The sequence below is a fragment of the Amblyomma americanum genome, chromosome 11 (assembly GCF_052857255.1).
Source record: "Amblyomma americanum isolate KBUSLIRL-KWMA chromosome 11, ASM5285725v1, whole genome shotgun sequence".
NCBI classification, from domain to species: domain Eukaryota; kingdom Metazoa; phylum Arthropoda; class Arachnida; order Ixodida; family Ixodidae; genus Amblyomma; species Amblyomma americanum.
Window position 1 is genome coordinate 122,696,807 of NC_135507.1, and position 27,318 is coordinate 122,724,124.

The 27,318-nt window shown below is 48.3% G+C and overlaps 1 protein-coding gene across 2 annotated transcripts in view; it reads left to right on the top strand.

Moving 5' to 3' along the window:
• LOC144111515 (piwi-like protein 1) overlaps nucleotides 1-25,941 on the top strand; it is a 98,209-nt gene extending 72,268 nt beyond the window's left edge. The window contains exons 8-14 of one of the 2 annotated variants that reach the window (XM_077644840.1): nucleotides 2,921-3,073; nucleotides 8,991-9,314; nucleotides 13,962-14,807; nucleotides 15,168-15,308; nucleotides 18,791-19,363; nucleotides 20,090-20,479; nucleotides 25,320-25,941. In XM_077644840.1, the coding sequence (XP_077500966.1) occupies nucleotides 2,921-3,073; nucleotides 8,991-9,314; nucleotides 13,962-14,807; nucleotides 15,168-15,308; nucleotides 18,791-19,363; nucleotides 20,090-20,479; nucleotides 25,320-25,772 (2,880 nt within the window). In that variant the 3' untranslated portion in view covers nucleotides 25,773-25,941. The remainder of the gene's footprint in view (nucleotides 1-2,920; nucleotides 3,074-8,990; nucleotides 9,315-13,961; nucleotides 14,808-15,167; nucleotides 15,309-18,790; nucleotides 19,364-20,089; nucleotides 20,480-25,319) is intronic. The other variant, XM_077644839.1, reaches the window with a different exon arrangement.
• Nucleotides 25,942-27,318: the final 1,377 nt, after the last annotated feature.

The window sequence follows — 27,318 nt, forward strand, 5'->3', positions numbered from 1 at the left end:
AAAGCGCGACAGTGATGTTGAAGACGCGAGATATATCCTCGTCCACTGTTACATGTTTCTGCAAAAATAGATGCCTGCATGGTTTTCCTGCTCATTGTTTTTTGTTTGTTTTTCATGTTTGGCTGTTTACAAAACACTAAGAAATTATGAGGCACCCATTCAGACGAAGAAAAGCAGGCGTTTGTCAGAAGCAAAATTACGCTTTATGCTCAAATTTATCCTGTGAACAGATACACACGTAATGCCAAGTTTTAATATTTCTGAAAATGCGTGCCTTAAAGCATTTCAGATTCTGCAAGAAAACTAAATTCATAATTGTGTAAACTACGATTGGATGGAGGGCTTAAAGTGGATGACGCCGCAATGTCAGAGAACTTAATGAAGTTCTTCTTAGGTTGCGAGAATTTTGCGATATTCTGGCACATGAAATAATGCCACATATATGAGTGAGTTTATTCAGAACGAAAGGTCCTAGGCCACTGGCTGGCAGGCACGTAATATGTAACTGAATGTGTGAGCTTCTTTCATTTCAAATGGCCTGGCATGTAGATTTCAAAATAATTTTGTAATTTGCTTTCGTTGCAAGGCTATGGTTTACTAAAAGTATTTTCACAATTTCAGAGCAGTTATTTCTGAGTTTTCGTAGAAAGTTTTGCGGTCCAAAATCAACCAATCGCTACTGTACTCAGATGCAGCTCAAGAACGTAGCCGCCAATTGCACTGGAAAGAGGCCCTCCGAGAATTGGCGTGGACCTATTTTCATGCCTTCATGATCGACCACCTTGAAGTCTACGTCGTTACAAGATATATACATCGCAAGGGTAGTTTGTGAGCAATATAAATGTCAGAGGCACAATCAGAGCACAGCGAAAGTTCCAGCCAGCATTGTTCACTGCTGCCACTCGATTGGCGATTTCTTTCTATAATGGGTACGAGTCTCTTAGGCCCAGCTGATTGAGCCACGTGAGAGAGTTTAATATTGCATTGTTCTGATAAGTCCCGTTTGAACACGCGCACAACATTCTTAGTGATTTGATTTCCGGCATGCAGTCTCAGAAAGCAGTTCTTTCAAGAATCAAGTGCCACTTGCAAAACGCACGCACAATGGCGTCTCCACAACCACCTCAAGTGCAAGTTTTGCTTGCTACCTCATCGAATTCGCCGTACCGCTAAGTTTACAGAGACTCTGGGCAAGAACTTTACGCCAAGGCGCGCTAATATACATAGAAAGCACAGTGAGTCCCAAGCCAAAAGTATATCGTGACCTGAAAAAGGTCTTGAAAAAGTATATCCTGAAAAAGGTCTGCGATGCATCTAGTTAGGGTATCATATGTCAGCAGCGGCAGAGGCAATTTGAAGGCGCCTTTCAGAATTCCTGCAGGATGTTTCACCCAAGATTAACAGCAATTTGAAAAAAAAAAGGGCTTTCCGAGTTACAACAGCGCTTTGATTTTTTTTTTTGCATGAAATTGTCAGCAGTGCTGTGCATCACAATGCAGCTAAGACGTGCTTACTAGCAGATTGGTTAACTAATTCTCATTAGTTAATTTGTATTTCTAACTTTCACTATTAGGCTTCTTTTTGCCCAGAGGCTTGACGCAAATGATTTCTAAATATCACTAAATACTTGCGTGCACATCTTCGCAAGAATTCGCATATCTTTTAGGTCCGCGGTCAACAACTAAGCGTTTCCAGCGATCAGCGAAACGTCGAGGGCTTGCTATACAGCTACGGTGACAGTTGCGCAGTGCTGCACGTATGAACTCGAGGTGACCTGTTGCCAGAGGTCACCGCTTTTGCAAAAAAAAAATAAATACTGTTACTGGATGTTACTGGGCTTCCTTCGAGGGCTGCCTTCATGGGCTACCTCCGAGAAAGTATTATTCATAAATAATACTTTGTGCCAGCAGGCACACTGTCGCAATAAAAATAAACATCCTACCCTGGTTCTTCTCTTTCGCGTAATGCCTGTTTTTCTCGTTTTCGTGTAGTGAAGTTTATATGTCGGCTACGCACAACTGCGTAGCACCGATCTTGACAGAAAGAAAAAGACGATTCTGAGAAGCAGTAATTTGCGCATGGTGAATTGTTTATTTTATTTAGATCATACTGTTAGCCTCGTCAAAGGTTGTTACACGAAAGGGCGAAATTGAGAAGCAAAAAGCACAAGAATATACAAATGCAGGCGCAGGAATTTAGAAAAATAAATAAAGAAAAGTCATTGCCACCACAAAACAAGACTGTTTTGAGTGCCAAGCCAATAGTATATTGAAAGGAGCATTGATGTTCGAAATAAAAGGGTACAACGCCACAATTGCACGAGGCAAATCGAGAAATAAAGGAAATGTTTCTGGAAAATATTCAAACAATAGAAATTACATTAATTATAGTGCAATAAGAAATAATACAGGACAACGATCAAGAAGAGATGTACTTAGATTCGGTAGAAATTCATTTAGTGACGGGCTCCTGAATGTATCATTTCTTAGTGAGTTCCATTCTCTGACTGCTTGCCAGAAATAAAAATACCTAAATGTGTCGCAATCGAATCTAAATTCCGTTAAATTTTTAGAATGTCTTGTGCGCATGTTTCTTGTTAATGAGTGGGATAGGCATTGAACTACGCCTAATTTCAGGGCTCCACTCGAAAGTAGGTAAAGAAACTTCAGGCGTGAAAAACAGGCTCGAATGCTGATAGTGGGAAGACAAACTTGATGAAGCGACGGTAGGCAAGAACTGTATGTCGAAACGCTCTAATATGTGCAAAAGGCCCGGTAAGTACCAAACTAAACGGGTAACGTATTAAATAGTTGGTTACCGATATTTCTTGTTAGTGTGTCATCGGTCAGCTCTTGTTAACTGGGCCTTTCAAGGGTAGTAATCTGTAACGATTCTTTTGGCTCTTCTACCATTGCTACAGTGGCGACTTGTGACGTCACAACTGACAGCTAAACAACCAACATCACTGGACAGTTCCTGTACTGGAGGCGGATCTGGTAAATGGAAAAGAAGCTTGCGAATGAATCACGAAAAAAGTCCTCTGCTGAATACGGCTCGAAAGGATACTTTCTCAGTAAGGATACTTTTTTGGACATTCATCTATCCCAGAGCTTGTTATGAACTTAAACAAACAGCACTAGAGCGTCGTTGTTCTGAAATCCTGAGGGTAGCCTAACTTTCAGAGGGGGCAGCCTTCTGCTATTTTGGCAAATCGTCGACCGTTGTGAAAACATCGCGACGAACGAGGAGGAGTTCGCGATATTTTTCGGTCTCTTGGATATAAATGGTCCACATGTCGTTTCCCACACATATCACAGCCGACCACGATTGTACCTTCGACGAAAATCCTGCGGCAAAAAAAAAAAGAGCGTTGACGGAACGGATGTCTCGAGTACGCCGCAATTAATATGGGCTATTCCTACTGCAAGATATCTGCGTGTTTTGCTACAGGCATGCATGCCTGTACCGCCGCACGCGATTAGACGGCAGGCACTGCCGGGCGCGCCAATCGGCATGCTGGGACCATCCGCCTCGCTCGCAAGCGCCAAAGTGATCGTACAACACCTTTCCGCCTCACGTCCGCCTGGCGGCCGGAAACTGGCGGACTGCTCGCGAAGCGGACGTGGCGGAAGGCGCTCTGAAACGATCGTACAACGACCCTTAAGGAGCTCGTTTCGCAGGAAAGTCGGCGTTGTGGACCGTTGGCGTTGTTACACGAAACACGACAGTCTCCAAATAAATTTTTTTAGGGCACTTAAGTCTGCTTACGCGGAGATAATGTGAACGCATGGAACTTTGTACGAGAGTTTTTCCACGGCGGCAGTAGGTGTTCTGTGTTTATTTCTTGTTATTTTTTGCGATTTCTCATTTCAATTTTTGTTTATTTTTATTTATTTCTTTTCAATTTCCTTTTATTTATTGTTTTTATTTTTCATTCATTTTTTAATGTTTCTTGACCTTTTATTGTTTTATTTTCCTGATGCCATGAGTTTGAGTGTGACACGTTTCTGCGAACATCCCCGCTGGCGAATCATGAGCATATAAAGGCTTTCGCCTTAAAAAATCGCGTAGACTCTGGGAATGAAATCAAGGTCTCTCAGATTGCGAGGTGAGTACGCGCTACGAAGGCTCGTCGGTTCGAACTGATTAGAAGGCGGATTTTGTGAATGCGTTGTGATCTCTGACTTCGTGAAGTGTCCTTTTGTACTGATGCGCACATGAGTAATTATGAGTGTGCAAATTTCGAAACGGGACCCCATAAAAATCGCGGTCTGATAATGCATTTCAATTAACTGCCGTCAGCTGCTTTAACGTAGAGCCATCTCTGTTATAGAGATGAAGTAAATGCGAATAGCTTGCACTGAGGCACGATAGGTGGTATGATGGCCGTGTTCGGATTGAGTTTGTGGAGTTCGGAGTTCCAAAGCGATTCAGGCTATGAGGGACGCCGTACTGGAGGGCTTCGGTAAATTCGCCGATCTGGGGTTCTTTAGCGTGAACTGACATCGCATCAGGGTTATGGATTTAAATTTAGGGAACCAGCAGACGAAATATTTGAAAACGTCAACTGGTCCGAACTCTGTGCCCGGTGGTAACATGACGGTTCCGCCACTGCGCGCGGCAGAGTGGGTGCAACACATCGCGACCTTTTTTGGCTTTGCAGACGGGCAGGCAGCGGTTGTCGGACCTGTGTGCATCATGTTTTGTGCGGGTGGCAACCATTGCGATGTCGTGGTGCTCGCACCGCCCGAGCGCCTCTGATGTAGTACGCGTCCGTGTGCTCTTGTGTTCAACGAACGCGACGCGACGCCAGCGGGGACACAGGCCTCCATTACAGCCTTTGTATTTCACTGCAAACTTCCTCCCTTCCCTGACGGCATGGTTGAGGTGTCCACTGATATGTGAGGAAGTTACTGCGCCCTTTATTTCCTCTGAAATTGCAACGGAGATGCACAAGGGCCAATTCAGGGAGCAGCGTCACTGCAGCCCATTGCAACCTCTTTGGGCGGCGGATGGGCTTTCTTCAGAGGCCTGCTAGAGACACCGAGCCATATGTTTCATGGGCAAGGCGTTGCGCCGAACGGGCGATGGCGTTAAGTGGACTCCTTGGCAGCGCTGCAACGCACTGTCGGGTTCCGCACTTAAAGCCGACGCTTAAGCGTCCTGCAATGTTTTGTGCCGCCTTGTTAAATTTGTTTCTCACTGTTTCGCGAGCCTGTAATCTTCAATGCAGTTGCACGTTATGCCTATGTAAGCCCGGAATGTCGCGGGTGTTTGCGCGTTCTACTTTGCTAGCGTAGACGCTCCTTAACATCCGATAGTTACCGAGGTTTCCTGTTTAGTGTCTTTTCTTGTTTGTGTGTGCGCTCCGCAATATTTCTTAAAACTTTCTTTGGGCCCTGGCAGGTCAGGCAATGCTTTTTTTTCGTATGCTTCATTAATTTAATTCGGCTACCTCGTTAAAACAGACGTGGTTGGTCGTCTAGCTGTCGCTAGCATTCTTTCATTCGAAGAGGGCTCTCCTGCCGAGTTATTCTCTACTCCGTTACGCGATCACGTGATCACCGATTGCATCCACCCCGAGCTTTGCTGTTGTGCAGCTTTGTCGTGAGGCAATGCCGCGTGCGTGAACCGCCTCTTGGACGCTATGGACCTCCTTCACCCCGTGACGTCACGAAGATGCGGTGGCGCTGATGTTAGCAGCGACTTTCGCATGGTAGGCAAAACAGGTTCCGCTTGCCCGTGCCTACCGCAGCTGCCGCAGTTACCGGCGGCTGCTTCAAGCCTGTGCACTGCAGAAGCAGCATATATTCACCAGCTGCGTCACTGCTGGATCCGCGTAGTAGCATAAAAAATATTAAATTAGCCTCGATAGGTTTCTCGCGCATAAATGCCGCATTCGCAAACTGGCTAACAGGCATTGGGCCACGGTAGTAAAGCGCGAAGTCTGGGAGTCGATAGGCACTGCCACTCAATGCACTTAATAGCATGCAAGTTACTGCGTTCATTAACCTGAACTTCAGGATAGTAGGCTGATAATTGCTCAAGGAAAAAAAAGACATATGCAGCTGCACACGTACTTATCACCTTGAGCCGGAGTGCACGGGGCGCCGACAGGTTCACTCGCCCCCAAGGAATGCGTTTTTTTTTTTTTTGTTAATAGCACACCATGTTTAAATGGCGCGTTTTGTGATATTTAATAGTTACTTGAAACTGTTTCTTGATATGACGACGTAATTATTTTATTCGAGTAGAAAGAAGTCTGGTAAGTTGTGTCAATCTTGCGCGGTCGCGTTGGTGTGCTTAGAATAGCGTACCTTAAGTGTGCTAAACGCCATATGCTTTTTCATTGCATCATGCATGTGTCATGTTTCATGAGGTAATACATGATCGCGAAGCTTGTTTGGAAAGAAGCAGCCGCAGGCGTGCTACTAACAGACACATGGCGAGATTGAGAGGGGACGCGGCATGAAAAGTGTTTTCGTTATTCATGCATGCGATATGTAACTAAACTTGGTGCAAATATGAAATTCCTACGCTAGTTTCAGTCATTCCTTTTATTTATAGCTATACCTGGCGCAGTTCTGGGTAATTATAATTAACACCGTCGTCAAGTCCCCCCAAGCTAGGTCTCAAATAATTGAGTAGATAGTGCGCAGTTTTTTTATGCCAGCATGTGCATAAAGCCCTGTTCTGTATGATGACGCGATTAGTTTTTCTATATGATCAGTACTTATGCATGCATAGTTACATGAAAACGTTTCTTACAAAAAATAACTAACACAATACTGCACGTGTAGGGAAAAAAATTGAGAGATTTATTACGCTCCTCAACGTCTCAGGAATAGTTTGCGACAAATGGAATCATTTGATTTTCTTGCGAATTACGAAGGTGAATGATCCAGTCGCAGAAAATGTGAGAGGTCAGAAAACGAACCTTAAAGTTTATTCCCTCGTTTATGGCATCTTCGCTTTCGCTTTGGTCAAAGAAATGCGGCACTGAAATCAAAGAAATTACCTCACAATTTTTGACGACCACACTTCTAAAAAGCGTAATTTATAAATTTGTACTCAATATTTTGCTATAATTTTTCGTCACGAAACTAGACTTCAGGGCTAGGAAAGGAAATAATTCTAGAAATCAAAAATTTTCACCAAATCGACCAGCTTAACAAGAGGACAAGTCGGCCTGGCTGGTGCGTGGTCATGCGACTAAAAACAGCGCTAAGCGAGACAGGAGATCGGGGACACGACTCTGTCCCCACTTTTCGCGCAGCGCGACACGTACGTATGACAGCAGACGATGAGTGCATGTCTGCTCCGGCGAAACAACGCCAGCACTTCCCCTCACTACTGTCCCGAAGTAAAATCATTCCGGCTAGTGCAGAGTGTCAAAACTTGTTTTATTCAATGCCTAGCGCATAAATAAATGGCAGGAACGCTTTCTACATGTTTACTACTAACCATATATACAATACACAGTGGCAAACTATTTCTCTTTATAGGCCGCACGTGGACAACGCGAGCTCGTGTACTTCGACAAATTACTAAGTTGGAAGCATCGACCATTGCTGTCATTCGCAGAAACTAGAAACGCACCTACAAGCCTTGAAAACCCGCGCACAACACCTATCCGCGACGCCACTCCCCGACCTTTTGCCTACCACGAGCTCGCTAGCGACTGCAGCGCCACCTCGTTTGTTTACAAACATGCAGGAGGTCCATACTTAGCTGCGAGCTACGTGCAGCGTTCGTGGATCCCCGGCGTGTTTCATACGAGGCGAAAAGGAATATCTGCACAGGAACGCCCTCGTGTACTTGAGCTATCGGTGCGCTGTTGTGAGCCACATTTCTTGGTGGAAATTAGGAGCAGCCATCGAACCAGACACGTATAAGCGCAGTCTACTCCATCCCGTCGTAATTAATTTGCAGGAAGAATATCCGCCGAAACGATCAGCCTCGCAGTGCATTTCAGTGATTGCATGGATGCCTATATATTTTGGCTGGTGGAACAAAAATGTTTAGTATAGAGCGACGGGTGACTGTCAGATCCTTGATGCGAAGAGTTCTGGTAGCACCAAGCGGTTGTGGATCTTAGTGTTTGACGCAGCAGTTGAGGTGTACTCGTTCGGGAAGGAAATAAACGCTCTCGTCAACGCCTTAGTCGCGTTGTACCTCTACACGAACTAGCTGGAACGCAATGTCGCAGGTAGTGCCTAATTAATATTTGCGATTGAAAATCACCTAAGCCGTACACGGAAACCCATATTTCGGTCGGGCCTTATACCCAACCAGGTGGACACCGAGATAGCGCTCTTGAGCCGTGAATGCCACCATTTGAAGCACGATGCCACGTGAGTCAGCTTCGTTGCTGTTGTCCCTCTGCTGCTCTGTCCTGTCGCGCTGCATCAAACAGAAGATCATGCCTTTTGAGATCCAAGCTTGTTTGTTTTGGTTTGATTTATGGGGTTTAATGTTCCAAAGCGACTCAGGCTATGAGGGCGCCGGAGTGGAGGGCTCCGGAAATTTCGACCACCTGGAGTTTTTTAACGTCCAATGACATCGCAAAGTACACAGGACTCTAGAATTTCCCCTCTATGAAAATTCGACCACCACGGCCAGGATCGAACCCACATCATTCGCGTCATTAGCCGAGCGCCATAAACACAGAGCCACCTCGGCGGCTGAGGTGCAAGTTGTATTATCCCCCGAAAGACATGAAAGCGCGCGCGTGTGCTGAATGTCAGCGCTCATGTAAGGGTGCTATGCAGTCGCCTCCCCATATATGATCCCTTTGTCCTCCTTGTATTTTAAAAGTGACGATTGTGTCTTTGTTCGTCGCCGCATTGGTTCTGCTGCCCACTTTCACGCTCTGGGAGTCGACGAGGCGAGGACATATACCTAAGCGGTCTCGCCCTTGAGCTGTCTTGTATACAACACCACTGTACCGGTGGGCATCGCTGTAACTCAGCCGGGCTTTTTTTTTGCAGAGCCAGATGGACAAAAACAGTGGCGATAAAGCACCTCCGCCCGTCGGTCGCGCTCGGGGCCGTTCGCGCGGCAGGGCACAGACCGTGGTCGTATTGGCCGGAGCACAGGCGGCACCTACGGTGCCTCAATTTCCTGCTGCCATGGCGCCCCTAGCGGCGCTAAGGGAGCCCGGTGTTTTGAGGCCTGCGATGGTGTCCTTGCCGTCGATGCCCGCCCTCGACAGTGTGGCAAGCCTGTCGTCCTCCATCGACAGGATGGCCATCGGACAAGGGGCGCACCTCCAGCAGATGGCGGCAATGGCCCCTTCAGCTGTGGTACCGCAGGTGAGTTATCTCTTGTTTTCGGCGACAGCTGTTAAAGGGCAGTTGCCTGTGTTTTAGGCCTTGGTCTATGGGGTTTAATGTCCCAAAGCGACTGAGGCTATCAGCGTAGTGAAGGGCTCCGAAAAGTTTGACCACCTCGGGTTCTTTAACGTGCACTGACATCGCACAGTACACGGGCCTCTAGAATTTCTCCTCCATGGAATTTCTACCGCCGTGGCCGGGATCGAACTCACGTCTTTCGTGTCAGCAGCGCGCCATAATCAATAAGCCACCGCGGGGCACCCCTGGGTTTTGCGTCGTAGTAGCAGTAATGCGCAATGGAAAGATGGTTGCCATGGAAACCGTCCGAAGAATGTCCGGCGAGCGTGGAATGTGCAGGGTATGGAGAGAGCGAAGGGATATGCAATCGGAGGCGTTTCATTCTATAACGACACCTGTTAAATTCCCGTTACCTGGGTTTCGCGTCGTATACTGCTAGTGAAGAACTTCAAAGTGACGCTGCTCCGTAACTATACGCGTATGCATGCCGCTATCAAGTTCTCCATCTCTCTCTCTCTCTCTCTCTCTCTATATATATATATATATATATATATATATATATATATATATATATATATATAAATGAAGGTAACCCGGCAGCAGCCCCTGAATCTGGCATTTCACAGTGGTGACACGGAAGACAACTTGCCGAAGTTCGTCCGTATACATGAAACAGCTTAGCGCATTAATCTAACGGCGGGAAGCTGCTTCAACTAGAAACGAAGCTTTTCTACGCTAAGATGGAGACGTGGAGCGCAGGTGTCGCCTTTGCCGTCTGTGGCAAAATGAGGATACTCGGTACTTTTTATAGTCGCAGATCTCTGAGGCTGTGGCGCACAGTCGTTCACATTCAAAATATGTTCACGGCAACCCGCCGCGGTGGCTCAGTAGTTAAGGCGCTCGTCTACTTGGCCGGAGTTCCCGTGTTCGAAACCGACCGCAGGGGCCGTGTTTTGATAGCGGCGAAACGCAAACGGCGCCCGTGTGCTATGCGATGTCAGTGCACATTAAAGATCCCCAGTTCGCGAAAAATTTTCTGAGGACCTGCACTACTGCACCTCTTTCTTATTTCACTCTCTCCTTTATCTCTTTCTTTACAGCGCAGTTCGGGTGTCCACCGAGATATGTGAGCAGTTACTGCGTCATTTTCTTTCCTGAAAACCAATTTAATTTTCACACGTTCAGATCGAGGGGCAAGAAGAATAAAACACCGTTTTATATTAACGCGACAGCGGTAAGGAGCTCGTTTGTTTCGCAGAAAAGCCGGTGTCGTCGGCGTCTTTGGTCGTGAGCGAAAAATGGCGCATCTCGGTGGACACCTGAACCCCGCTGTAAGCGAAGGGATTTTAACGTGGCAGCGTTAAGGATTGATCGATGGATTGGCGGATTGAGTGAATAATTAATTGATAAGTTGAGTGACCGGTTGATCGATCGATCGATTGATTGATTGACGATCGATTCTTCTTTCTTATGGCACGATCCGGGTGTCCAGCGAGAAATGTCAGACAGGCGTCATTTCCTTTCCTTGAGAGCAATTGTTCATTTCATTTTTCCTCCCTTACAGGCCGGTTTGGGCATCCACCGAGATATGTGAGACAGATGACCTGTAGGGTTTGAAAGAAATAAGATCGTGGTGAGAGAGAAATCTACTTATGGATAAAAATGGGGGCGGTTATGGACCTAGGAGAGAGCATAGCAGGTAACAGGTGACCTTCTTCTGGTCGAGGGAGCCATTAATCTGGTCACGCACAAGGTTCCAGTGGGATGTATCGAGTCTGGCGCAGTGGGTGGCGATGGTTGTACTGAAGTAGGCGAGTTTATCAGGAAGCTTTCGATTACTTGGTTGGTTCTAGAATGCGCCTTAGTAGGCACTTACGGCGTTTCAAGGGGCGGTTGGGGTGTAGATCTCGAACAGTTAATCATCTGCTGCTCTCTGCCTCGTTGTCGAGCGTAGCTAATGGTGGAGAGCCATGCGTCACAATTGTTCGGGTGCTGGACTGGGCGAAAAAGCAGTCAGCAAAAAGTATGCCAATGAGTTAATTTGATAGTTCTTTTACGACTCCGCTTGTGGGTGTCGAGAGAGAGAGGCATATAGTGATCACTGACAAGGCGGTTGTTAGTGTGGGTCTCCGGGTGGCTTCGCCTGTTGGTGTGGTCGATGTGATGAGGATTGTGTAATGCAATTTGGTGGTGTAAAAAGTGTAGCTTTCCCGGGCGGAAGGCAGTGACGTTGGAAGCACTGAAATCCCCTGCAGGGATTCTCATTTGGAAACCAGCTCTGCATTGAACGTGAACAGGGGATGGAAGAGTCGGTGTTTTTTGTGTATGTGTATCGGGTGAGGGGATTTTAAAAGTTAAGAAATCATAGCGGTTTATATTTTGGAGAAGGGTTGTAGTAAGCGCATCCCACTAGACATGGGCCGAGAATTGCAGGCATATACAACTGCTCACAGCGCTGGTTTCGGTGTATGTAGGTGGAGACAAGAGGGGATTCAGGAGGGAGGCTTGCACAGCCCAGTAGCCGTGGAGGGTGAGGGTGAGTGGGTGGGGGAGGGTGAGGAGCCATTTGGTGAAGGGGAACATGGCTAGATTTTCAGCTTTGGTAGTTTTATTGTAGAATGTGGAACGCAGGAACCCGCTACTTTAAATCGCGGAGTCAATCTATTTATTTATTTTTTTAATATATATACCTCAAGGGCCCTTGGTGAGGGCTTTACATGAGTGGAGGGCCCAGGAGGCAGTGACCGAAGGTTGTGGGGGCACAGAGGCTAGGTATATAGTCCTGGTTAGAAGAGTGGGGCGCTTAAGAGATTAGGAGATCACTTCCCATGGCGGTGGGGCAGTCCGCAAGGGTGGTGACTATGTGTTTAAGATCGGCTACAGCCTTATTGACGTCGTCAATGCGGGAGACGAGAAGACTGACGACTTTGAGAATGTTCGCGACCATAGATTTCAGGCTGGTTATGCCTTGCGTTGGGCAGGAGATTTGTTGTTCGCATGATGCCAAGCAATCTTTAAAGGCAGCACATTACTGTTCGATGCAAGTACTTGATGAAGGGTGGTTTGATGAAGTTAGCTTGGGTGGTACAAGGCAAGGGAAAGGGCTAGGATGGTAAATGACTTGGTCAGCGACGGTACGGGCTTAGCAGGTGTTGACTTGGGGAGCCCGCACTAGACCAAGGTGATGCGGGATGGCATGGTGAGACCTCAGCTGCTGTCCGTTTGTTCCGCAGCGAAGGTGTCGGCTGTGATCGGGATAGGGGTTGCGTTGACGTGATTTGCACTGGAAATCTTTCGAGTCTAGCCCAAGTTGCTGTATGAGGGAGGACGAGTGTCGGTGCCCCTTCCGATCTGTGTCCAGAGGCGGATGAGGCAGGCGATCACCTGATTTGAGGTCCGAACGGAGATCTATGGAGTGGGGCATGATGAATTTGTGGGTTTTTTTGCATCAGAACGGCTGTCAGTTGCGAAGATACGGTCCAGCATTCAGTGAAGAATAATACGGTGACCATAGGCCACCTGTATACTAACTCAGTCCGTTTGCTGTGGGACAGAGCAGCTTGCATTGAAAGGGGGTGGTCCCCTCCGCAGTGGTAGCACCACGGGGTGCAGGCATGAGGCTCTTGTTCATGGAGGGTGGTTGCACAAGTGCAGCAGCGCTGGAAGGTTGTTCTGAGCTTTTTAATATGCGATGCCCACACTGTAGGCATTTTTCTCGTTTTAGAGCCTTAGTTCGATATGGTTAGCAGCCATATTGCTTGCACCTATTTTTACAGTTCAAAAGAGCAGTAGCTTTTACATCAGCGCGTATCTGATGTAACAGTTGTACGGGTTGTTGCAGTATTCAAGATAAAGTTGTTGATGCATGCCTCAAGAGGAGTATGATTTAAGACGTAAGCCTATCTTCACTCATGAGTGTCGTGGACAGAAGTTGTGGACGAAAATTTTTAGCACGAACTTCAATAAGTGTTGTGGTAAATAAATGTATAAAAGCAAAGCAACAGTTCACAAGCAGTTAACATATATGCAATGAAATTTAAGTTAACAACAACACAAAAACATTAAAATGAAAACAGATAAATAAAAACAATAATTAGAAGTTACAAAAATGAAATAGTAAATGTTAATAAAAAAGACGAGGAATAATAAAAATACTGAAAAATAGAGGGAAAGTTGGTTTTTGAGGAAAGGAAATGAGGACACAAACTGCGTTGTAAGGGAAGTGATAAAGGAGGGAGTGAAATAAGAAAGGAAGCAAGAGGTGCCATGTGGACATCTCCGGAATAATTTCTGCCACCCGGGTATATTTTAACATGCACCGACATCGCACAGCACAGAGGCGCCATCTGCGTTTCGCCTTCACCAAAACGCGACCGCCCATGAGGGATCACACCAGGGTACTCCGGCTCGATAATCGAGTGCCTTAAGCGCTCAGCCACCGCGGTGGGTGAAAAATGGAGGGAAGAAACAGAGGACAGGGGAAGGGTTTCGTAATTCCGCACTTAAGGAGACAAGTGCATTCGTGTAATTTTAAGTGTATGCGTAGTGTGAGCAGCGGCTTTGTGTGCAAAGCTCTCTCCCTCCCTCTCTCTCCGTGTTTTCGTGCAGCAGTTCCAGTTCGCACCGGCCGTCACACCTGACGAAAGTGGCGACGGCAGCCGCCCAGTGGGCCGGCGTCACCGCGACGAGTTCGCCGTCGTCGAGACGCGGCCTGCGCACATCGACGACAAGAGGGGCACTTCGGGCAGCCCCATCAATGTTGTGGCCAACTACTTCCGGCTCATCTCCATGCCCCAGTTCTGCATCCACCAGTACCACGTGGAGTTCACACCGACGGTGGAGTCTAGTCGCATGCGGCGCGCCCTGCTCGTGGACCACATGCACATGTTCAACAAGTGCCTCGTGTTCGACGGCATGTCTGACTTGAAGTCGCCCACGCGGCTGCAGCAGGACATCACCGAGGTGTTCCAGCAGCGGCGCACCGACGGCATGATTATCTGCGTCCGCTTCAAGTGGGTCCAGGAACTGGCCCCGACACACCCGGAGCTGCTGCGCCTGTTCAACACACAGATGTGCCGCAACCTGGAGCGCCTGGACTTCGTGCAGATCAACCGGCACTTCTTCGACAGGCGCGCCGTGTCGAGCATTTCTCAGCACGGGCTCGAGCTGTGGCAGGGGCTCGTCACGGCCATTGGTCAGCACGAGTCGGGCGTCATGTTGGTGACGGACACTCTGCACAAGGTGCTGCGTCGCGACAGCATCTATGACCTCATGTCTCAGATCGAGCACGTCCCGAACTACAAGCACGAGTGCGTGAAACGGGTCGCGGGCTGCATTGTCATGACGCCGTACAACAACAAGACCTACCGGGTGGACGACATCGACTGGGACCAGAACCCGGCCTGCACCTTTGATACCAAGGATGGGCCCAAGACGTACGCCGACTTCTACCGGGTACGTCGCATGTTATAGGTTCTGTGCGAAGTTGTGGATTAACTGGTGGCGTCGTCACCGTCACATCAGATAGTTCTTCCAATATACTATGCCAGGAGGGTCCATTCCGAAGAGGTCCCCGAATTTTTCCAAGTTTGTCTCTCTATCTGGCTCAGCCGCCTTTGACTGAATCGCGTTTTTTTTTCTTTGATGTCGTCTTTCTGTGCCAAACCACAGCTATCTGACATTCAGATCATTTCGTTGCCTCACAAACAGTTATCCATGTGTTGCAAAGCCCAGCGTATGTGAGAGATCGTGTGCTTAGCAGTATAGCTGCAGGTATGACCGACCCCGTCTGTCTTTGGGCGATGCCATGTGCAGAACCAGCACGAGAAGCGCATCCGCGACATGCGCCAGCCGCTGCTGGTGGTCCGTCCCACGGACAAGGATTTGCGCGCCGGCCGCACGCAGAACATCTACCTGGTGCCAGAGCTGTGTGTCCTGACGGGACTCACTGACGAGGTGGGCAGTCATTTCGAATGAAGTGCTGTTTCTCCTTTTCTACGGCGGCCGCGGTTAATGGGCATAACTGCTGTGTTCGCGACTTGGCCGTAGACGTCCGCGTGCCCAGGGGGTTTGAGGAGGAGGCGCGGAGGAATGGGGTCATTGATCCGCCACTCGTTGAGCGTGAATACTTGAAAGTACAACGCAGTGTGGTGGGAGGTGGTGGTGGTGAAAGCATTTATTTAAAAATTGCAGAGAGGTTGTAGCCAGGAGGTTTAAAGAGGAGGCCTGAAGGGATCAGGCCTCTGACGCGCCGCTAAACGAGCGTGAATACTTGAAAATACAATGCAGTGCGTTGGGAGAGGATGAGGTGCAGCGGCAAGACACAAAAGGGCTCTGCAGTGACGGCGCGGTGCGGAAAAGGGACATTGTGTTTAGTTGAACAGCGCAATAGTTGCAGCTGTGTTCTCGTGTAAGGCACCGCAAACCTAAATGTTTGTCCATTTGTCATTTTACAAACCTCATGGCACTTCTAATCTGCCAGCCATAGTGCCAGGAACTCTAGACCAACAATTCCTATACGGCTCTTCGCCTTGCGTCTCTTTTGTCAGCGTCAGCTGATATAGTTGTAGTTTTTTCATAAATCCCGGAATTGTACCTTGTCATCTACTACAGCGTCAGACTTAAGAGCATAATTTAATTCAATTCGCTTGTTATCTGCTTGCCATGGTTGGCAGGTTGCAGAGTGGAAAGAGTGAAATCCAGCTTTCCGTATAAGCGGAGAGGGGGAGGGAAAATACGAGAGGGATGGTAGAGAAGGTGGGAGGTGATAGGCCGCTAGATCAAATCTCACTCATTCTTATGACCACGGCTGCAGTTGGATACACCTCAAGAACGAAGCGGCTTTTCCCCGTCAAAGGACCTCCTTCCAGCCAACGGCGTCGGCCGATTCTCATGACAGTGCAGTGAGCGGCGCAACAGTGCAGTGTATATAATATAGAATATAGAATAAGTGCCACCTGTTGCTTACAGGATAAAGGCAGGACAGCGCTCGGGACAACGGGAACATGGCTGTCGCAGTGCATTACTATCTGCCACTGCGTCATACGCGACGTCGTCTATCGAATTTCGCTGGTTTACTCTGCTGAAGTACCAGACGTCCTGTTTGGAGTAGAGTACATCTGCTGTAAATGCTATGCTACTCCACTCTCCGCGGTGGCCTTGTGGTTAGAGCGATCGGCTACTGAGCCCTAAGACCTGGGCTCATGTCTGCGTGCTTCGATGGAAGCGAAGCACGAAAGGAGCCGAGGTACTGTGCGATGTGAGCGGACGTTAAAGAATCTCAGGTGGTCGACATAAATGCGGAGCTTAAACTCCCTCAGTTTAGAATTTACATTTTACATCGTGTCATGGACGCTTGAGGACGTATTCCGAAGGTGTCCATGGAACGGGCAGGTCCGCTTCAGTCCGCCGTGCCGATTGGTTCGAGACCGAAAGGCGAGCGTGACGACTGCATGGCGACACCTCAAGTATTTTTCTATGCTACGTCCTATTATCGTCATATTGCACTTAGTACTGCATCAATAATAGTCACTCCATCAAGGACAGAACACGCGGACGCTATTAGAACCCCAGGTGATCTAAATTATTCCGTGCCCTGTATTATGGCGTCGCTCATGGCTTGTGTTGCTGTGGGACATTGAACCCCATATACCGTACTGTACCGTTTTAGTCGGAAAACACTACTAAAATGGGTTATCCTGGAGAAAGATCTTGCGCTGTTTGTGGCTTTGTGCCATCACTGCCGACGGTGCCGCCATCGTTTACAATCCTAGCGCGCACCGCTTGGCCAATGCCCTCACCCGTAGCGCGTCGCCAGCGCACTCCGCCTGTCCGCTCACAGCGCGCGACAGCCATTATGGTCGGAGTCACATGAGCAATCGCTCATGCCGTGCCGTGTCTTTTCGTGCGGTTGCATTTGAGTGGCTAGGCTTTATGCAGTTCTCCTTTCCCACGTTTATAGAATTTAGGCGAAAATTAACTGCCATTTTTATTCGCGCATGACCACATAAATTTGTTATTCTATTATAGGCCTCGAGGCTATACTAGCGCAGCTTCCAGGGCGTTTCAATCGGCACTAAATTTCCCCACTAGACGCCCGCTTATTTCTCCGCTAGGCCCCGGCCGTTTTGCTTGGAACAGGAGAAGCCCGTCTTAAGCTTCCTCGATGGCGTTTCCACAGTGACAGAGGCAACAGTGTCGCTATCGGACCACGCTATAGTGCCGCCTAAAATGCACTATCTGTCTCTAAGCTTGAAAAGGTGACAGTTTCTAGAGTTCTTTTCCACTGTAAACGGTTACGAGCACTTCTCAGGCGTTATCTTCGATGGTGGGAAGCATTCGGAACTTCGCTCCGAATGCTTCCCACCGTTGAAGAGCATTCGGAAGCATCGGAGCGAATCAAATGCTTCGCTCCGATTGCTTACCACCGTCTCGGTCTAAAGAGATCGCTCTCCGAGTGTGTCAGCAGCTTCAAGCGTGCTATAGTATACGCAGTAACCGTATCGACATAATACCCGTGAAGCTTGCTTCTTTGCGATGCGCGGCGTACTCGTGGGTGTGCTATGAGATACTCCTTCAGCCCTTTACGGGATCAGCACGCATTAACCGAAATGTTTGCGATAAGCCACTACGCTGTAAGCGGGCATCAGGATATGAGGCTGAATGGGAACGGAGGCAGGGTACTTCATGCTGCAACTCTTTAAGCACACCTATTGCTTATGCGAGTATGCCTTGAGCGGGCTTGGCGTGGTTTTACTGCATTACAATACAAGTGCTGCAAATGTTTAAGACATACTAAAAATCTGAATTTTACATCGAAAGGTTGGAAAGCAGAAATGGTGGTTTGTGGTTCTGCTTCTTATATTGTTTTTGTTTGAATTGATTTGAAGGTGCTGCAAACGTTTGTGGAGCAACGGGCTCGTGGATGGGAGGGCATCAGCATCTTTTACCGTTCTTTGGTTTAAGGCATGCCAATATGAATTTACGCACTTGGTGGGCACTTAATGCATAGCCCGCTAGGTGTCGTGGTCGCCAATAGCACATGTGCTCCTACAAAGTCCCGTAAGGTGGTTTAGCACATAATGTGTATACGGGCCTTCTGGTACCCGACCGGAAATTGTTGGCCGTCTCTGAACAGTTGAAGCTACTCATATAAGTGCCACTGTCCGCCACCACGGTGGCTGAGTGGTCATGGTGCTCGCCTGGTGTCCTGAAAGATGCGGGTTCGATCCTGGCCGCGGCAGTCGCATTTCGATGGAGGCGAATTTGTGGAGACTTGTGTGCCGTGCATTGTCAGTGCACGTTAAAGAACTCCAGGTGGTCGTCGAAAATATCCGGAGACCCTCCACTACGGCGTCCCTCATAGTGTAAGTTGATTTGGGACGGTTATATACCACAAACCACAGTCGCTGTCTAATGGGCCCTCGATTCTCTCGCAGATGCGGGCCAACGTGTCCGTGATGCGGGACCTGGCTCAGCACACCCGCGTGGAGCCTTCCAAACGGGTGCGGAACCTGCTCGAGCTCATGGAGCGCATCAACAACAACGAGGCCATCCGCAATGATATGGACAACTGGGGTATCCGGTTCGACGACTCGCTCGTCACAATCGACGCCCGCGTGCTGCCGCCCGAGAAGGTGATGCAGGGCAGCAACGTGTACCGCTACAGCGCGGCCACGGCCGACTTCTCGCGCGAGACACGCGACCGGCTGCTGCACGTGGCCGTCGCCGTCGATTCGTGGATCGTCCTCTGCCACCGGCGCGAGGAGGCCAACGTGACGGAGTTCGTGCGCACCCTGATGTCCGTGTGCCCTCCCATGGGCGTCAAGATCGCGCAATCGCGCCTGGTGCTGCTGGACGATGACCGGCCCTCAGGCTTCGTACAAGGCCTCAACCAGCTTGCAAGAAGGGGCAAAATTCAGCTGGCTATGATCGTGCTTCCCAACAACCGGAAGGACCGCTACGACCTGATCAAGAAGGAGGCCTGCGTTGACCTCGGCCTCCACACGCAGGTAGGCCGAGGCTATTGTTCTTTGCCGCCCGAAGCGGGTAGCAAGATCCAGTAAAAATTCTGGATTTACTTTTCAAGACTTCTCCTGACTCTGTTCTTGCGATGCTCACAAGATGGCCATTGTACAGGGCGCCTGCGGCTTCGTCAAGCTGTGCTCATTACAGCTTTTTCTGTAGACCAACAGCATCATGTATGTTGCATTTGATGCAAACAAGCATTATTATTATTATCAGTTGGAATGAGTGTTCCCTTTGCCCTTTGTCTGCAAAATAGGGAAAATGTATGGTGTGCTGTGATGTTGTGTGCTTTCCAGGACTCAAATAATTTAGAATTACCTCATTTCAGTTATTGTTCAGTTGGTTTCGTTTGTATAATTGGAGGCTCCAGTTCATAACTGGCGAGAATGCTGTGCGCAAAGAGAATAATCACTTCATTTGACATGGTGAGCACCGAGCAATTCTCAAGTCAGGAGCATCACTGTCTAGTTGGTCGTACTGTAATGTATATTGCTGTCAAGATTAGCTGCTGCCTTTTTTCCCAGCACTGTAAACACTTACGCCAAGAGCGACGCGAGGGCTGTCTAGGTGTGAAAGTTGGTCGACGTGTATGTAAGTGTTAACGTAGCAAGGAGCTGTAGGGTAAGATGAGGCAAGTAGACTCAGGAAAGCAAAGTCATGGCTAACGCAGTACAGTGCATAATGGTGATGATGGCCCTCATTGTTTCCAGGTGATCCTTGCCCGCACTATCGGCAACCGCAAGACCATCCGCTCTGTGGCCACCAAGGTGGCGGTGCAGCTGAACTGCAAGCTGGGCAGCGAGGCCTGGTGCCTGGAGATCCCGCTGGCCAGCACCATGGTTATCGGGTACGACACCTACCCGGATTCGAGCACGCCCAATCGCTCTGCGGGCGCATTCGTGGCCAGCATGAATAAGAGCCTGACGCGCTGGCAACAGCGCCAGCGCGTCTCCTTCTACGACACCCACGAGGGGCTGGGCAAATCGCTCGCCTCGCTGCTGCGCGACGCACTGCGCCAGTACTCGCAGTGCAACGATGGCGCCTCGCCCGACCGCATCATCTTCTTCCGCGACGGGGTGTCTGACGGACAGATCCCCCAGGTGAGCATTTCTGGTGGTACTCTGTTTACCTGCAGTTTTAACGCGATAGCGTCAGAGGCCTCGTTACCCAGAACACCCGGCGTTGGCATTGTGAACGAAAAAATTCTCCGCCAACGCTTCCCCAGTGTTCGACTTCACAGTGCTAGCTACGGGAGCTTCGTATTTGCAACGGTGTGCTCAGCAAACATGAGCAAGAGTAAATGCGAATGTTCGAGAATGTTTCCTTTCCAGAAACATCCCTTCTAAGACACAAGCAGCGCCATCTACATCATGGATTTTGCACTTCTATTGCAATCTACAGACAGGTTCGCTATATCCGGTATATTTTCTCGTTATGTCAGGTAATGAATGTTATAAACGTGTGCAGCACAACAGGACTAATCGTTTGACACCAACCGGAACCCCCTCCTACGGGCGGTTCGGCCGCAATGGCCGCCTGAACACCCTCAGAATGTACGGTTTGGGTTGGGAAGGTCGTTGGTGCGAATCTCTCACATATTTTCGGCTTCATCTCAATTAGCAGTTTTATCCTCTCGAATATGTCGCATCATTTGGCACCATTTAGGACATTCTGCATCAAGCAGGTGGCCCCCAGAATTTATGAAAATGGCACCAATATACTAGCATGTATATAACGAGTCGAAAGTATAGGTATCTATTCAGGCGCTATATACCCACTGTTGCTGTAATGTAGCGAGGTCACGTGGTAACTGTTTTGGTCAATTTGGCCATTGCAGACGGACGCTTCCTTGACAAACTTAAGTAAAGTCACGAGCATAACTGTGGCAGGTGGTGCCCGCAGAGCAACCCAGGAGGCAGGTGGGCCATCTAGGTCACGTGGCCTTGCAGTGGCGTCGCAACCTGCCTACTGGATAGGGAGCAAGCTCCCCACCATCATAGATGGCAGTTAATGATTGGTCGCTCGAAAAGAGAAACCCGGGGCACACAAGGGCGAAGGCACGTTTCTCATTGCTTAACCGCTGCACCACTGCACTAGGATGAGTATGAGGTGTCCCATGGTTCTATGAATGTACAGAATGACCTTCTGCACATATGGGAATCAACATTTTATGCTGTCGCGTCATATCATTAAGGCAGAGCCTAAATGTTCTCAAAATTTGTACTGTGACCTTTGAACTGTATTGTTATTTCTTGGTTTTATGAATGCTCATTTTTTCTAGTTTTTGACCAACCTTCCTGGACCATTCGAGCTCTACCGTATTATGTAAACAAAATCATATAATGTAGATGCATGTGGAGTTTAATGCAGGTACGTAGTGCAGGCATTGTGTGCTGCAACTGTAGTGGTGGCGAACATCAGAAATTTCCGAAGCCCTTCAGTACGGTGTCCCTCATAGCCAAAGTCCCTTTGTGACGTTAAACCCATATAACCCATAAACCATAAACATCCAAATACAAGCGAATCAGGTTTACAGGTAGGCTGCTTAGCTAAATTGTAATCGCTTGCTACATAACTATTGTGGTTATTAAGATAGTCTCAATGAGAAATATGTAGCTGGCCGATGCTAATGCCATCCCCTCAAAAAATTCAAATAGAGTTTCTGTCGACTTTCAGTAGAAATACATCGAGAGTCTATTACTGTTCTTGGCAGGGGAAGTCAGCTCTCAAGAGTTTCCAACATTTACTGGTCGAGAGGCATGTCCACCTTTCTCTTTGCGGCTTTTGGAAAAAAAAAATTTCGAAGACGTGATTATGGCCTGGTATATGGCACCGTATGCCTTCGAAAACTGCGTGGCTTGGATGGTCCAGGCGTCGCGTCATCTTATCTCTTCCACCTGGACGGACCATTGAAGGTCGCAGAAAGAATTTGTCTATCTTTCTAGATAATAACATGGTGTACCTGTTTTGTGGTGTTCGTCACCACTGGTAATAAATAATAATGGGCGCGAGGATTCATTACATCTTGGCAAGCATTTTGCGGGTGCTAAAACGTCCTGGCGAGACAGACTTCGTCATTTTTGTCCTGTCATACTGCAAGGTATTGATAAGTGTTTGCTATAGCTTGTTTCGTAGCTGGGAAGAAAAAACATTTTAGAGCGATCAATTGGATTGATGCAGAGGAAATATGACAGTATTCTTCTTCGCCTCACCATTCTATTGCAGTTTTCATTTTATTCTAATTATATTTCTATTCCAATTCTGAGTCCATTGTCTTCCACTACCCAGTCTACTCCAGTTGTTTTCTATTTAAAATCTGAGATTGTGGCAATTCATCATACCACTACCAGAGCAGTGCGGTAGTGGTTATGCAATATCCCTTATAAAAATGGTCTATAGATAGTCTATAAACTTGTTATAGACTCTATTGCCTTTTTATAGATATTTCTTTGTCTAATCATAGTCTATAGAATGTCTACAGACAAAAGTCAACTAAAAGTGTATGGCCATAAATTTATAGAATGTGTATAGACTGCCTATAGGATTAGTATTGCCTACAGACTTCTCTCTAGCATTTGTCCATAGACACTGTATTGACTGTCTAAAGAAATTTTTGTAAGGGATACCTCTGCACAGGAAGGTGTCCATTTCAAACAGAGCCACCAGTGGGCCTCTGAGAACCATGTTGTTCTTCCCGAGCTCTGCGAGAAGTAATGGATCCAGGAAGCTTCAATTTCGCACACATCGTTCCCTGGGAGGCTATATATTCTGAGCATGGGCCTGCTCCTCATTCATCGAACCACGTCTGGCTTCTCTCCCCTGCAAGAGAACAGTTGACAGGTGGAGGGTGAAGAGAGGGAAGTCCCTTTAAGGCCGGTGCTTCACGTAGACGTTGCTGGCGAGTTTTCGCCTTCATGGTCCATTTAATGCTATCACATCAAAAAAATTGAACAGGACGCTTAAATTTCGCATTAACAGTATAATGCGATAGCGGAGTGGGTTAGGTTTTCCATTCTTAGCAGTTTGACGCCTTTGAACGTATTTTTCTCCTTTTCTCAATTGTTTCAGTTAAATAATTGCTCAATTACCCCCTAAATTGTCTTAAATAGCATCATCAAGCATTGACTTATCCTTCTGAGAGTTCTGAAATCTTTGAACACCGCTTTTTACGTTTTTTCTTTTCTATAATATGTCAATTTTTCAATTAAATCTAATTATTTCCTTACCTCGTCATCGGCCATCCCACACCAATGAATCCTCAATCACTAGAACCGCAGATTAGCATGAGAGGATTTTTTACGCAGCCCCATTATAAAACGCCGGTTCGAATTCCTGCCGTGAGCTAGACTCGAACATAGTAAGCTTATACTGCGCGAAACGCTGAATCATGAGACAATCCGGAACATTCTGCGGAAAACGCTTGGCATGGTAAGATTTGTTTTACGCAACCCCTATTATTTCCGACACGAGGGGCCGAATACGACGACGGCTTTTCGACCGAACGAGATGTATATTCAATCGCCTAAAAACGTTTGGCACTGAGGGTATCAAAGCTGCATGAAAGCTGCGAGATATGGTGTAGTGGAGGGCAGGGGGATAATTTAGACCACCGGTGGCTAATTAATTTTTACAAGCTGTTCTTTAACTTCCATTTACATAGTAGACTACACGGGTATTTTTACATTTCGTGTCCGCTAGAGATGATGCGGCCTCCATGTTGGACGTTTGATCCTGCAGGAAACTGCAGTAGTGGACCACGCTTAACTTCTTGCTGAGGCGTTGTAGTGATTACAGAAAGATTTTATTCCACAGTAAACTTAGATTTTCTTCTGAGAACGGTAACTTTTTATCGCAAGGCAGGCTGAATTTCTGAGTAATAGAATAGGATTAGGAATCAAGAGACTGGAGCTCTGAGCATCTGGCATGTACGTACGCACTGATTTGATTCCCGGGAGTTCCGAATAGCATGAGGAAATGTACAGATATTGGAAACATTGCAGATGGCACCTGCGTGAGTGGTCGATTTTCCATGAGGATGTCATCATGGCTAGAAAGTATGTGACAGGCATGCACGTCTTGCTCTGGACCAAACTCGCGGCAATAGAGTGCGGTAATCGAAAGTTTAAGCGTACTGTTTTTTGGTGGTTTCCACATGAGGTGACGGGGGCTGTGTGATGATGTGCAACATGAAAATTCGATGTTGGAAGCCCGAGCAAGTGTCGACAAGCAGATTAGACTTGCGCGCGGGCTTCCACCATGTTCCATCAATATACACCAACACGGCTGCCACTGGGGCTTGGGTGAAAGCTCCTGGTGAAGCTCCTGGTCACTATATGCTATCACGACAACGTTCGAACGAATTGAGTTATAAGAAAAACAATGTTTGCGTTAGATTGAGCATCAAAAAATCTCGCAGGGGAAGTCATGAGGTGCATGTGGGGTAATTTATTAGAGCCAAAAATGTCCCGAAAGTGGGCTGGGCTGGAGGAAAAGTGGCGCAAAATTTGAAAACACCGCAAGTAGGCGGAGCTAAAGCGTGCCGACAAATCTGAAAAACCAGAAGTGAAGACGGAGCAAAGCCTGGTGCCATATTTTAAAACGAAGCATGGCGCCAAGTTATTAACTCAAAATGGGCAATGATGGTACTTAATTTAAGCAAAGAGGGGCGAGAAGGCATCAATGCTTGCGCATTCCTTCAATGCGGGTGCCACAGTAATCTCACAATTTTTTTTACTATGATATAAATTGGTCTCACAATTCTCCGTATTTCAGTCCTTCACTTTTAATCTTATGTCACCTCTCTGCCTTTGAACCACCGATCGTCCAACCACTCTTTGGTAACTTCAAATGCCCTCTGCTTTCAGCAGAAATACACTGGCAGGTGATGCTGGTGGCGGCAGCGGGCGCGACTGAAGCGTGTCTCTGTTGTGCGCGGCGCAGGTGAAGGTGTGGGAGATCGATCAGATCCTGGCCTCGCTGCAAGCGCTCTTCCCGGGCGTGGAGCACAAGCTGGCCTTCGTGGTGGTGACCAAGCGCATCTCGACGCGCTTCTTCGTGTCGGGACGTGACCACGTGACCAACCCGCCACCGGGCACCGTGGTCGACAGCGAGGTGACGCGCCCCGAGCGCTACGACTTCTTCCTGGTGTCACAGAGCGTGCGCCAGGGGACCGTGGCCCCGACGCACTACAACGTCATCTATGACACGACGGGCCTCAAGCCGGACCACATGCAGCGCCTGGCCTACAAGCTGACCCACTTGTACTTCAACTGGCCGGGCGCCATCCGCGTGCCGGCCCCGTGCCAGTATGCCCACAAGCTGGCCTTCCTCGCGGGCCAGTCGCTGCACGCGGAGCACAACCCGCGCCTCTCATCCACCCTCTTTTACCTCTAAGCTGCTGGCGTTTGTGGTTTGCCGACGTTGGCTGGTGTGAGGAAGGTGGGAGAAGGCTTGAGGCCTTCTTGAGCGATGCTTTATTTGTTTCGCATTTTATTTCTCGATATATTTTTGTTTGAGCCCATGGGCTGTTTTTCTATAATAAACAGATACTGGTTCAAGACTATCTGTTGTCATTCTACCTTGATGTTGTTGAGCTAAATGGCATGTGCTGCCCATACATACACCCATCACGGTTTCACAGCAGGCATTTTTTTATTGTTATTGGAGTATTTCGGGTTGTTCCAGAGCATGAATCTGTTTATTGAGTTATGAATCTGTGTATGTTATGAGAAAGACAAAGACAAACGGAATAGCAGGGAGGTTAACTACCCTATGCAGCGCCCGGTATGCTACCCTACACGTGGGAATGGGAATGGGAATGGAAGGAGAGATAGAAAGGGGAGACGACAAAGGGAGATGATCACTTTTCCACGTGTCCGTGGGCCATTACTTGCAGGGTGCACAAGGCACACACTGATAGTTCACAACCTTGCACTCAGCCCTGAGTCCTTCAAGAACTTGAAAAGTGCCTTCAAAGCTGTCCTCTGCGATGAAAGCTTACTCCAAGGACCCAGAATCTTGGCTTCAGTAAGGAGCCGAGGATCTAAACGGCAGAGTGTTTCAGCCAGGAGTGCACGCTCACGCTGAAACCGAGGGCAGTTACAAAGAAGGTGTTCTATAGTTTCGTCGCACCCACAGATCTCACACGCACGAGAGTCTGCCATTGCGATTAAGTGGGAGTAGGCATTTGTGAACGCCACGCCCAGCCACAGGCGACACAACAGCGTAGCATCGCAGCGGGAGAGGCCTTACGGAGGATTGAGTGTAAGTAAGGGGTCTAGGCGGTACAGACGGCATGAGGAGAAGACCATGACGCTAAAAGCTCTCTTCGGCCAAGCATTTGCAGTGTCTTGCTGCGCCGGCTCTTGTCAATGGTGTCTAGACAATGTTGGCACCGCCGTGAGCCGCTCGAGCTAGAGCGTCAGCTGCGTCGTTTCCGACAATGCCAAAGTGTCCCGGTATCCATTGGCAGACGATGTCGTGACCCTCTTCCTGCGCCTGGCTTGGAGATGTCTTAATTCAGCTACGAGTTGATCGCGATTGCCATGGCGTAGAGCAGAAATAAGACACTGCAGGGCTGCTTTTCAGTCGCAGAACACAGCCCATTTGTGGGGTGCTTGTTCACCGATGTACGGCACAGCTGCAAGAAGAGCGGCCAATTCTGACTCGGTGGAGGTTGTCCGACGTGTAGTTTGCTGGGTAATACAGGTCTGTCTCGCAGGAATGACCACGGCATAGGTTGAACTTGTGCCAGGGACCGAACTATCTGTATACACATGAGTGCGGTCACTATATGCGGCGGGGAGTAGGTAGAGTGTCAGCTGTTTAATGGCCGGTGTCAATAACTTCGATTTTTTCGTTATGCCCGCAATTGTAAGGCGTACGCATGCCTCCCGCAGACCACAGCGCAGAGGAAGGCTGTGCTGTCGGGGTGAACTGT